General features: G+C 38.2%; 1 protein-coding gene across 2 annotated transcripts in view; it reads right to left on the minus strand.

The window, feature by feature from the left end:
• Positions 1–401: 401 nt before the first annotated feature.
• The window catches only part of TRAPPC11 (trafficking protein particle complex subunit 11), a 55054-nt gene continuing 42652 nt past the window's right edge, over positions 402–12803 (minus strand). For both annotated transcript variants that reach the window (XM_006130162.5, XM_075930277.2), the window contains exons 24-30: positions 10818–10883; positions 10554–10710; positions 8212–8323; positions 4969–5060; positions 4524–4657; positions 2988–3155; positions 402–1435 (exon numbers count right to left, since the gene is read on the minus strand). In XM_006130162.5, coding sequence (XP_006130224.2) covers positions 1391–1435; positions 2988–3155; positions 4524–4657; positions 4969–5060; positions 8212–8323; positions 10554–10710; positions 10818–10883 — 774 coding nt within the window. In that variant the 3' untranslated portion in view covers positions 402–1390. The remainder of the gene's footprint in view (positions 1436–2987; positions 3156–4523; positions 4658–4968; positions 5061–8211; positions 8324–10553; positions 10711–10817; positions 10884–12803) is intronic.

The raw sequence follows: 12803 nt of genomic DNA on the forward strand, positions 1-12803 counted from the left end.
CAGATAGCAGGTAGATCTGGAAGGGGGTTCATAGTATCAGGATCCTTTAGATTTAGAGCTTACCAAAGTTTGAAGGCAGACATAAGAGAATCAAATCCAGATATTTTCCACTAACACACTAGACCAGTGGTCTCCAACCTTTTGGGGCTGCCGGGCGCCCGGAGGTGGGGCTGTTCACACGCCGGGCACCTGGGGGCGAGGTTAGAAACGCACCTGGGGGCGGGGCCGGAGCTGGCGCCACCCATGCGCCGCACTTCTGGGGCTGGCCCTGATCACTTGGCGGGTGCACAGAAATGGCACCGTGTTGGGGACCACTGCACTAGACCATAGTGGACAGTTATTCATTACATACAAATCAATATAATTAAGAAATCAACACATTGAATTCAGTTTCACAAATATTCAGTTACAATAAGTTGTTTAATATCACTTCACTTGGACAATAAATACGATCATTTCCAGGAGATCAAAATGCAATTGTTTAATTTAACTATTTAGAAAGATGAACAATGAAAGATTTCACAACACAATTTTTATTTACATGATTTACTGTGTATATTTTTAATACCAGCTTGCAAAGCTGCACAAGGAGGTACCTCTAACCTGACAAAGCAGAATACTGAGAAAAATGTGTCTTTGATCTGGAAGCAGTGCATTTTTAATAACTGAAATCATTTCAGGTTAATGTTGTATGGTATTATTAATTAATTAAGAAAATCACAAAGGCTGCATATTTTACTGATTAGTCACTGCTGAGTGAAACATTTTGAAAGACAGTACTAGTACTGCTGGAGAGAAAGTGCCTTTTAAATTAATGACCCTTCTTAAAGCATGAGGAAACCACTCAATGCCAACAGATCCATCTGTAGCAGTAAGTTATTTATGAATCGAAGTCCAGGCTGCTACATACGGTTCTACCCTCTGAATATAAATAACACAAAAATAAGCTTCTATCAGATATGATCACTTTCATTGCTGCAAAACCTGATGATAAAAAGTACAGATATTGCTCCTCAAGCAATCATTAATGAAGAAAGTGGCACTTCTGTTTTTTGGTCAAGTGAACTTGGTTTTCTTCATTTTCATTCTCAAGACAATCCAAAGGTATAATAATACTTCTTAAAGTATTTAACATTCATGAAGTTAACTTTTAGAAGAATGTGCATGCGAAACAGAGCACCAACGTATTCTGTATATTTATTCATTAGTGAAAATTTATGAAAAGCTAAATGTTTAAACATGAGTTCTAATGGTAGTTGTCATAATTGTAATTAAAAAAATAAAAGTTTATGAATTAAAGTTTGATCAAAGCTATGGTTCAAAAAGCAAAATTTTATACATTCTGTGAAAAAATTGCATTTCCTTCTAGTGCATAAGTCCATGTCTGCAGTTACGCAGCTGCGATAGAGGTATCATCAACTTGTCGACCTTGTGGCTTTAAAGAAAAAAAGTCAGTTTACATATCCATAAACGAACAGGATGCAACAATGTATAATCAGTGCTGTAACTTTCCTAGCATCAAAGTATTTCTAATGGCAGCACAAAATATTGTGATGTTCTCTACATTCAAGTCTTCTAACGCTCCCAACTTCCTGTATAAGCTTTCCAGGGCAGAAACCATATCCTTACACATGTGTGTATAGCACCTAGCATAAGGCCTGACCATGACTGGAGTCTCTTGGTACTACTGCAATACAAATTCTACACTGATAATAATTCTGATGACAAATACTTGCATGAAGCAGGAACAGCTCCAGAAAGTTCTAAGATAAGTTTCAAGTGGGGTCCTTTGGGAAAAGGGCTAGAGGAATAGCATAGCTGTGCACAGGAGTATACAGGAAAGAACAGGGGGATTCCGATAACCTCAGAGAAGAGAAAAAAGGAATTAAAAACTCTTATAAATGCTCAGAACTATTTTCCCTGGAGGGAGCATATCAAATCTCTGTTTTGACCTAAAAGCAAGTCTTGATAACTGATTGACAGTGAGTATAAATACTAAATTCCACCTAGCCTTCTTAGCTGCAGTAAAACTGGAGGAACGCAAAGCCTGCTTGAAGGGATCAGAGGATTATAGATGTTCAAACAAGACTCTCTCAAAGACATAAAGGAACACTTCAGGCCTCTCACTCATTGCTTATGCTCCAATAGGAAAGGTTAACATAAGATCCTGTAAAGGAAAGACACAATGCTAGCTAGCCCTGTTTTAAGTGAAAGGCTTTAAAGTAAGTTGGAAAGGGCCAGAGATTGCATGAAACCTGTCTGCCATGATGGGATGAAATAATAATGTTTTCATATCTGAGTAGCTGCAACACTGTAGCAAGTCTAGTATCATAAATGTCATTTGCACTTAAATCTTCTACTCTAATAGTAATTTAGGTTTGGAAATATTCTGTACTGTGATGAGTTTTAGGGTTTTATGAACACCCATATTTCCCTTTCTGCAATCAATTCTGACTTGAGTAATATAAATATAATATGGGGTGTCAGATAAGAAATGAAAATTTGGAAATATTCTAACCAAATATAGTTCCACCAATATTCAAATGCATGCCAAATTTTAAATTGAAGCTTTAATTATTGAATTACTATCATCTTTCTAGACCCAACACATTACTCAGAACAAAAATGTTCTGCAAAATGGGCAATACACTGCAGCTATGAGGAGAACCATAACTCAGGAAAGTAATTCTGGATGGTTTTATGGGCAAAGTTCCTGTTGCTCATACAGAGCCCTGGCCAGCACTGTGTAATGCCTGAGCAGATTGCTGCACCCACACAGAGCCCCGGTGAAGTCCACAGGCCTCCATGTATATACAGCATTGTGCCTGTGCATCCTAAAGCAAGTAAAGTCTGCTCTCAAATGAATTGTCCACTCAGTTAGTGCAGAACTGGGGCTGTCCTTCTCAAAAGCAAAATAAATCCCAAGTTAGTTCTGGAAGAATTCATTCATAATATAAATAGACCAAAAGCCTTCATTAGAACTGTACCTTTACAAAAATGTGCGTTGGTATGAATCGTCTGAGCAACTGATTAGTGAAGTTTGGGAACCGCAGCAAGATGATATTAAGAGATGGTAACTGTTGATATCCAGCCATGAGAGGGTAGAAGTTATATAGTATTTCCTGCTGCGTGCCAGGAAGGATTCGCAATCGTATCTAAAATAATAAATAATTCCAGGAAAGAAAGCTGTTTTACATATGTTAAACATCTGCACACTCCAAAGTTAAACATTATTCTCTTAACTATTCCCTTTAATCAATTAGACTAAAAGCACTATTAAAGGTATTATAGTCCTTTCTTTTCTACCCCGTTTCACAAACTGAATCATATGGTCAACATGCATTTCCTTAGTCTATCCAGAAAGACATAATTAAACATTCTTAAGAAGATTTTTAGTCCTCCTAAGATTAACAAAAAAAAAGTTTGGATGCGCATATTCCTCCAGATATATTGCTCATTCTTCATTTCACCAGATCTTAAGGATATGTATTTACTAAATAACTCTAGGGCAATATGATCGGATAATAGCAAATGTGATAGTAATAGGGTTGCCAAATGGTTTAACCAAAAATACCAAAACTCTCCCCCCCCGCAAAAAAAGGAGGAGACCAAAGTTGTTGAGATGAGAAAAAAAAAAAAAAAAAATAGAACCCCGACAGCAGATAAGCAAAAAAAAAAAAAAAAAAAAATTTAGCATGGCCTCTTTAAGAGGTTTTTTTTTGCCAGCAGCCATTTTGTTTTTCTGTACCAGCAACAAGACATGCCCCTGCAGAACCAGGTAAGTCAGGGGATGTCAGGGGAGGGGGGGAGGGAGCTGGAGAGACAGGAACTGAGCCCAGTTGCTGAGTGTGTCGAACGGTTGCTAGGTGTCTGGTATTTTCGCCTCCTGGCAGGCAAAAAAAAAGTTACAAAAAAACAAAAGATACTGGATATTTTAGGTGTCCAGTATTTTCTGAATTTTTTACTGGATAGGAGATGAAAATACCAGACTGTCTGGGACAATACCGGACACCTAGCAACCCTAGATAGCAAGCTAATGGGCTATCACAAGCTAACATTTATAAGTCTATCACTCACTTCGGGTAGCCCATATTTGTTACAGTGTATTATGTTTCTTTGCATGTCACCTGATTCAAAAGGACAAGAGAAAATTTCACAACCCATGTTTTGGCAGAAACTGAACTGGGTGACAGATTTGTTACAATTTATTTATTTTTAATATTTCTTTTACTATTTTATAGTAAAGTTACATTAAAAATAACATTTCATATTTAAATACAATTTGTAAAATTAAAATAGTGGCTTTCAAGCTTGGTCTGTGGACCTCTGGGGAGTCTGTAGATTATGTATAAGGAGTCCGCAAAAGTTTATCATCATCACAGGAGGGAGTTTTTCAAAACTTGGGGCTCAAAAACTCTAAGATTTCCAAAGAGGCCAGCACTTCCATTTGAAGTCTATTAGAATAATTTAACAACAACATCAAAAGTATCATCCCACTGTAGTGAGAGAGAGGACATCTGTACCTGTTTAAGACCAGAAAACATGAAGGCATCACTTGGCTCCACTGATATTTCTACATCCTGGACTAGACTTGTCTTGTTTTGCAGATGATATCTGACAGGTAAGGATTCTCTGACTCGACCAAATGACGGCAGATCTTGGGAGACAAACGGAATGAATGCAAAGGTTATATAATCTGATAGGACGATAAATTTCTTGATTTCACATATGAAAAAAATCAAGTTTGACTCAATAAAAGTAGAAATCTGCAGAAAGTGGCACAAAACATATTTAAAGTACATTTGATCAGATGCTTCAGGAATAGATCATTAAAATATGTTATAAATTAATCCGTGGCAATAAAGGACAAATGCCTACGGACCAATGTCTGTTATGACTTTCACAGCCTTGATTGAGCATGCCACACATACATCCTAGGGCTAAATATTTCATGCATATTAGTATTACCTGTATTAACATGGAGTGGAATGCTCTCTACAATCACATGTGGTAAAGTGATCACAGTACAAACAACAGGAACATTTTCCATAGCTGAACTCCTATCAAAGAAAACCACAAAGGTAGACTGATTTATATTCTTGACATCAAATCACTAAACCAACAGAAAACTGGGATCAAGAATCAAATGAACAAGCAATATTTAGTCATCTTAACAGTTCAAAAAGGAGAAAAGTGTTAGCTGGATGTTTTTATTATAATAATCTTGTAAAAAGATGTTAAAATCTAGAGAAGACAGAGATACTTTCTAATATCTGCTCTAAAATACAAATCCATATATCAAGATGGGAAAGATTAGGCTCATTTTAGGGCTGTTAAGCAATTATACAAATATTTTAATCACGCTGTTAAAAATAATCAAATGCCATAAATTTAAATATTTTGACTTTTTTACATTTTCAAATATTTTTATTTCAATTACTATACAGAATACAAAGTGCACAGCGCTTACTTTATTCGGATTACAAATGTCTGCATTGTAAAAATAGTATTTAATTCACCTAGTACAAATACTATAATGCAATCTCAATCATGAAAGTGTAACTTACAAATGTTCAATTATGTACAAAAATAACTGCATTCAATGTGCTAAAGATTCATATATCCCTTCATGCCTCAGCCATCATTCCAGCAGACATGCACCCAAGCTGATGTCAGTTTCTGCTTGATAATGACCCAAAGCAGTGTGGATTGACGCATGTTCATCTTCATCGTCTTGAGTCAGATGCCACCAGCAGAAGTTTGATTTTCTTTTTTAGTAATTTGGGTTCTGTAGTTTCCACATCAGTGCTGCTCTTTTTAAAAACTTCTGGAAATATGCGTCACACCTCGACCCTCTCAGAGTATGGAAGGCACTTCGGATTCTTAAACTTTGGGTACAGGTTGAACGTCTCTAGTTCGACACCATCAGGATTTGACCGGTGCCAAACCAGAGAATTTGTTGGACCAGGGTAGGTCAATATTGTCTAGAAGCATTACCAGCACTTTCATTGCTTAGTAGGCTCTTAGGAGTAAATTAGAGTTAAACAACAACACAGAATACTGAGAGCCAGGATTGGTGGCAGTAAACAAACTTTATGGGACCACAGGAAACTTGGCTATAGCCATGAATACGTGTCATCGGGCTAACTAAAATCATGCTGTACCACAGATGTTGTCAGACCAGAAAGAGCCGCACTAAAGAGGTTCAAACACGCTGGGTCTTCATCTGAGACTGCTGTTATATATGGCAGAATCCAGATAAAACTACGGAGCAGGAGACATACAGTTCTCCACCAAGGAGTTCAGTCACAAATGTAAGGAACAAATTTTTTTAAAAATCAAGCTGCAGCATAGAAACTTGTCTTCTGGAATGGTGGTTGAAGCATGAAAAGGCAAATACCTTCCAATACCAGCTACAAAAGTGCCATGCTGACATCTGTTTTCACTTTCAGGTGACATTATAAATAAGTAGTGAGCAGCATTATCTTCCATAAATGTAAACAAATCTGTTTCCCTTAACTATGGGGCTCAACAGGAAATAGGACTGAGTGGTCTTGTAAGCGCTCAAGTTTTACATTGTTTTGCTTTTGCATTCAGTTTATGTAACAAAAATAAATCTGTATTTGTTAAGTTGCACTTTCACAATAAAGAGAGTGCACCACAGTACTGGTATGAAGTGAACAGAAAAACATTACAGGAAAAGCTCTGTTATCCAGCATGTTGGGGGCATGAGCAGTGCTGGTTAAGCAAATATTTTGGTTAACTGAAAGTTATACTTTCATATGGAATGTCAATTTTCAAAGTAGAATATAATAAAAAGTATAAAATAGTATACAGATACTCACCATTCTATTAGTGGTACAGCACTGCACTAGTTTCTTGAAGCACTTGGTGTATACAGGTAAAGTTTCCTATACAGGAGATTCTCTTATAATACTACCTATCTCTATGGGCAGCGCATGGCATACACTTAGATCACTGAAAATACACGATACAAACTATACTAAACATTATTTAATCTTACTTTGATGATTCAGAAGGCACTTCAGGATCTTGGCAGTGCCTCGGGGTTATCATTATTGACATCAATTATCATTGCAGATGTAGAGGGTGCAGGAGTTATTACAGATTTAGCCTAATGACATACTCTGGAAGCTATTTTTTATTGAATAAGCTCCTGAATAAATTTTAGCTTGCTTAACTGCCTTCTGCTTTTTTGCATGGAAGTAGAATGGAGAATATGCAACTACCTACAGGCTGTCCTTCCTGTATATGTTCTGAATAGCTTGGACTTATAGTGAAACAACTTAAAAGCAGGGAATTTTTTTCCTGTGGCTGACTTCCATTTGCGCAAATTGGGGTTGTTGGTTTTTTGTATGAATTAAGAGCAGGGAATGGGAGGACTTATAACACATCAGTTCTTACAAGAGTCAATGACATTAGCATGGAATGGAGGTATACTGGGGCAACTTATAGTGGGGATGCCCTGTAACATATAGGGAAGTATATTAGTCCTGGTTACTAGATTGAAGATTTGTATTGGAAAATATCAGAAATTCTGGTTAATTGAGCTTTCTGGTAAACTGAATACTGAATAACAAAGCTTTTACTGTATTACTGTTTGTCATTTTTACAGTACAAATATTTGTAATAAAAATAATTATAATGTTAGTGCTTTGTATTCTGTATTATAATTTAAATAAATATATTTGAAAATATAGAAAAATTTAAAAATTTAATAAATTTCAATTGGTATTCTATTGTTTAACAGTGTGAAAAAAACAATGACTCACTGCAATTAATTTTTTAAATCATGATTTTTTTTGAGTTACTCATGAGAGAACTGCAATTTATTGACAGCCCTGGTTCACTTATTTTTTGTTTGACCATTAAAGCAGTACTTTTTATACAATTGGAGTGGTCTTTAACTGGTCTTTTAAATAGTATTTCATATGTGATGAGGAGGAGAAGACTTTAGAAAACTTAAGAATTAGTGTAGGAGATCATATAGATGAAAACTTAATAAAAACAGAACTATCACCATTTAGATGCAATGTCAGCAGCATGTGCACTTTTAAAAAGGGTTTCTGCTGCTTTCAAACAGAACAATTCCACTATCAAGACCAGCAAGGAAGAAAAAAGCAAATATAGCCTACCTATCCTACCCCACTCTAAGTCTGCTTTCAAAACAACCAGAGAAGGAAACCTTACCTCTTCCAGGAGATTACATAATGTCCAGTAGCCACTCCACCTTGACCATTAGTAACTGATGGACATTGAAGGCAAAAACATTCACTAGCACTCTCGCCTGTCTGCAAAACAACTATCAGCAATATTCTGTTAATGTTAAAGCAAAAGACATGCTGAATATTTACACAGAAACCATCCAGATTTGAAAAACTAAAATTACTAATACATACAGATTATATACACATTTTAGGAATAAAGGTGTTGCATATAATGCAATATATACAGTCTGAAGGGTCCCCAACTGATTCACAAACTGTACACAAAAACCATCAGAGATCATGAGCCAGAGCTGTCAAACTTTTGAGGAAGCTGGTTCCCTGAACCTTCTTTGAAGTCAGGAAACATAGGGAAGGAAGCCAAACAGGGTGCCCTAGCTGAGCTATGAACCTTGGAAGCAACTGCTCTCCAGTAGCCATCCAAGTGGAGTATGGTAGGAGCCTCAGAAACTGGTTGGTAGGTGGGCTGGCATACCAGGCTGGTTCTGTGGCAAGTTTCAACAGAACTGGCAAGTTCCTGTGGAACACGGCAACTTCATGAAGTCAACATTTCCTAATAAAAGACTGAAAAGTTTTTGACTGCTCTACTTCTCAGTCCTTAGCGTATAAGTCTCAGAAGAATGGAGTACATTATTATTTAACTACAAGATATTCTAACTAATAAGACAGTATGCAATACAGGATGGAGAAATTGCTTGAATGTAATTGTTCTTCGTAGGCTAGTGTGAATAGATTCACACACTATTTCATGCATGAGAGAGAGTAATCATATATGTATGGACTTACAATTTCAAAACCTACCATTCTAGAGGCATAGTATGTACATTTCAAAAGGTATTTGTAGTACATAAAAGCCGATCTTTATCAAATGCCTTTTCTCAAGAATGGCTGCTTGAGAATCCGTCATCTCAGGTGCTTCACTTGAGATCTGGTTTCTAGGGATCTGGATTAAACACCTTTTATTTCCATGTTACTAAATGTAAAGTTGAGAAGGAACTTTTCAGGTCTGTTTATTTGGATTTTTTAGATCATTTTAAAAACAAGCCTTTTTACTTTGTGTCCTATTTGGTGCTGAAATGTGTAACAGAACCAGAGACAGTAATTTTTTCTCTCTCTGTAAACAGCTCCTAAACAGGAAAAGAGCACTGCTTTCAGTCAATCCATTTGCTTCATACAACAAGAATGACTGCTGGACAAAACTTGAGGGTGGCTTCATGAAGTAATTAATACTCATCTTTCATTTGACCCATATTAATGTTACCTTTCAACAAAGCAATGTTTTTTAAAAAGATTAAGCAATTGCCAGCAGTTCCAGAGCCTTCTATATACAATTCAGAATTTATATTGTCACAAGAAGTCAATGACTTTCAGAAAGCTGTGCTAAGCAAAATTCTACATAACTCAAATCACCATCTGTATTTGTGTCTATTCCAAATCAGATCAACCACTGTCTAATTTAGACTTTCCATGCTTCTCCATTCCAAACAACAAGAGACAGCTGAAAAAGGTGAAACTCTATTTGTACCCCAAACTAATGTTCCCCTCTGTGAGTTCATCTTACTTAGAGAAACTCCAAATGAATATCAATAAGCTGCTACAGGTTGGGCCACCCTGGTCTGGCACTGTTGGGACCTGACCGGTCCCAAATGAGAGAATTTGCCAGACCAGGGGAGTTTTCTTGCCACCAACCCCAAGCCCATCGCCTGCCGCTGGAAGGATGCCCCAGCAAGCACTTTGCCTTGTCCTTACCTCCCTACCCCCAAACCTGGCTGGGCTGTTTGCCCAGTTGCTGCCTGTTCCCTGGGCAGCACAAGCTCCAGCTCCTGCCATGGGGCTCTGGCCCTGTGCACCCGGTAGCAGCCGTAGGGCTCCAGTCCTATGCGTTCTAGCAGGCTGCTGCAGGGCTTAACTCCAGACCCATGCTCCCGTGGGCTGCTGCGGTGCCTTGGCCCCGTGCTCCTGGGGCTGCAAGGAAACTCCAGCCCTATGCCTACAGTTGCTGCTGTGAGGTTCCAGCCTCAGCCGCAAGCTCCCAGGTCCTGCCGTGAGGCTCCGGTCCCAGTCCTGTGCTGCTCCCAGCTGGGCTGCCGACACTGTTGCCCCAGCTGTCCCTCCTGCCCTCAGGCTCCCAGACTCTCTTGTCCAGGATCATCTATGGTCCTGCCTGATGAAGGATGTTGCCGGACCAGAGAGTGTCGATGTTTGGTGGTACAACCCATATTAAAAAGTATTTCTTCCCAATTCCCACTGGTTTTTTTTAGAAGAATGTAATCTTATTTAAGAAGCAAGAATTATATAAATTCTCACCATTCTCCACATAAGATTCCAGTTGGTCTACTGGTAACATAGAAGCCGAAAGCTGCAGCTGGCTAGTTATAATAGTAAGAGCCCAAGGTGAAGCACTCAGAATGTCTGTCATCAATAAAAAAGGTATGTCTGCAAAGACTCTGTCTAAGTGTTCAAACTACCAAGAGAAGAGACAAACAATGTGTCAATACTTCATTAATCACATTTTCTCTACTCAGATTTTTATGATTCTAAGATATGTCCATCAATTTGCAAAACACATACCTTTGAAGAAACAAATTTAACAGCAACATCAAAGGGAAATACAGTTTCTATAGTTACAGTTTCATCCTGCATGGAGAAGGAAAAGACTGTATTAAATTTCAAGTCTAAACACTGACATTGGATTACAGGCAAGAATTTACAGAAAACTGAATTCATCACAACATACCCCAGTCCTCCCCATGTCATCATTTGAATGAATCATTTGTCCCTCTCCCTAAACAATGGGCAGACAAAGCAACTATAGAAATCAATATATTTCCTTTCTTGTATATACTTGCGAAGGTGCTCACTCAATCAGATAAGGGCATTTTTCCTTTTTTCCTTATAAACTATAATTACAATTATGCTGATTATTAATTTAAATATGTAACACTTGAAACAGAATTAAATAAAGTGTAAAATAAAATGTTGATGCAATACCTGTTCTCAATAAAGTTTCCTAAAATAATTTTAACATGAAGGATCACTGTCAACTTAAACAAAAGCAAAACATTGCACTTTAGTCCAAACATTCCTCCCCACCCTAGGCAATCATGACAATGTGTTACAAGTAACATTTAAGATATGAGAGAAACTAATTTTCTTTATATGGGCAGCTTTACTCTGCAACTTCTCTGAGTACTTAAGACACCAATATGAAGAAAAATGCATATCAGAAGTAGGAAAATTTGATTTGAATACAAAAATTGATAGGTGACTATTGAATAAGAAGCTACTTTTAACTTTTTCCTGTATTAAAAAAAAAATCAGTTTAACAGTGTCCCTACACAGTTCAGGAATCACACTAGGACTTGGAATTATTCGAGATATATAAAAATATTAAGCTTTAAGGAACACCACATGATTTTATATTCCTCCACACTTGCCAGAAGTTAAGTCACCTCAAAAATATGGCTTCTCGCGTCCATTTATTCTTCTCTATCCCTCTAATCTTGCCCCTTAAATCTTTCAATAGCAATTGTTGGAAAAGCAACATTCTCTCAAGATGACACACGCAGATGCCTAGCTTATACTAGGAATTCTCTGTCAAGGCAATATGGTGCATCTTTCTCCTCATTCAGAAAGTAACCATATCACTTCTGGATGATAAGAACTGGGTAACTGACTAATCATTACTCGATACAATTTGTATCAAGTACACAATTTGTTGATAAGGGGTCCCTCTGTGGCTCTACAGTTTAAACATGGTAGGATCACGACACAAAGGTAGCCCTGCTGCTATTACATTTAAACTGAAGAGCCAAAGTGGCTGTAAGTCTGGAACCCGGTGCGAGCTGGGGCTCAGAAGTCCCGGCTCATGCTAGGTCCTGGAATCCTGCACCTCTGCTTTTTAAATGTAGTAAGAGCCGACTGCTGAGTCCCAGCTCACGCTGGGTCCCCAGCTGTGGCTCTGCCTTTTAAATATAGGCAGAGCCAGGCAGCTCTTACTACATTTAAAAAGCAGAGGCACAGCAGTCCAAGTCCTGGCTCATGCTGAGTCCTCTGCTGCAGCTCCGCCTTTTAAACGTGGCTCTTAAAAAGAGCTGGGTGGCTCTTATTACATTTAGAAGGCAGAGCCACCGTTGGGGTAGGTCTGGACCTGGCCTGAGCTGGGACTCAACAGTCCCAGCTGACGTCGGGTCCCAGACTACCACAGCTCTGACTCTTCTGCCCCCTCCCCCTGCACTGCAGAGGCAGTGCTGGGGGGAGACCGCTTTTAAACTGGCTCTCCCCAGCACTGGCTCCTGCTCCCCCTCCCCTTGCTGCCAGAGGCAGCAAGGAGGGGGGGGGGAGGTGAGTAGTCAAGTAGTGACTCAACTAGTTGCTTACATCGCTATCTGGACTCAATATTTCCCTTATAGCAGAAGTTAAATTACAGGTTTTTTCTTTTACACAATCTCATGTGAGAGCCCTATGCACTTTATTTTAGATATTCTGTACATTGTATGAGCTTGAAAGAATAAATTTTAAATATATTTGGCAAGGTTATCTAATTAATCCATTTAG

The sequence above is a fragment of the Pelodiscus sinensis genome, chromosome 4 (genome assembly GCF_052426305.1).
Source record: "Pelodiscus sinensis isolate ZL-2025 chromosome 4, ASM5242630v1, whole genome shotgun sequence".
Taxonomy (NCBI): domain Eukaryota; kingdom Metazoa; phylum Chordata; order Testudines; family Trionychidae; genus Pelodiscus; species Pelodiscus sinensis.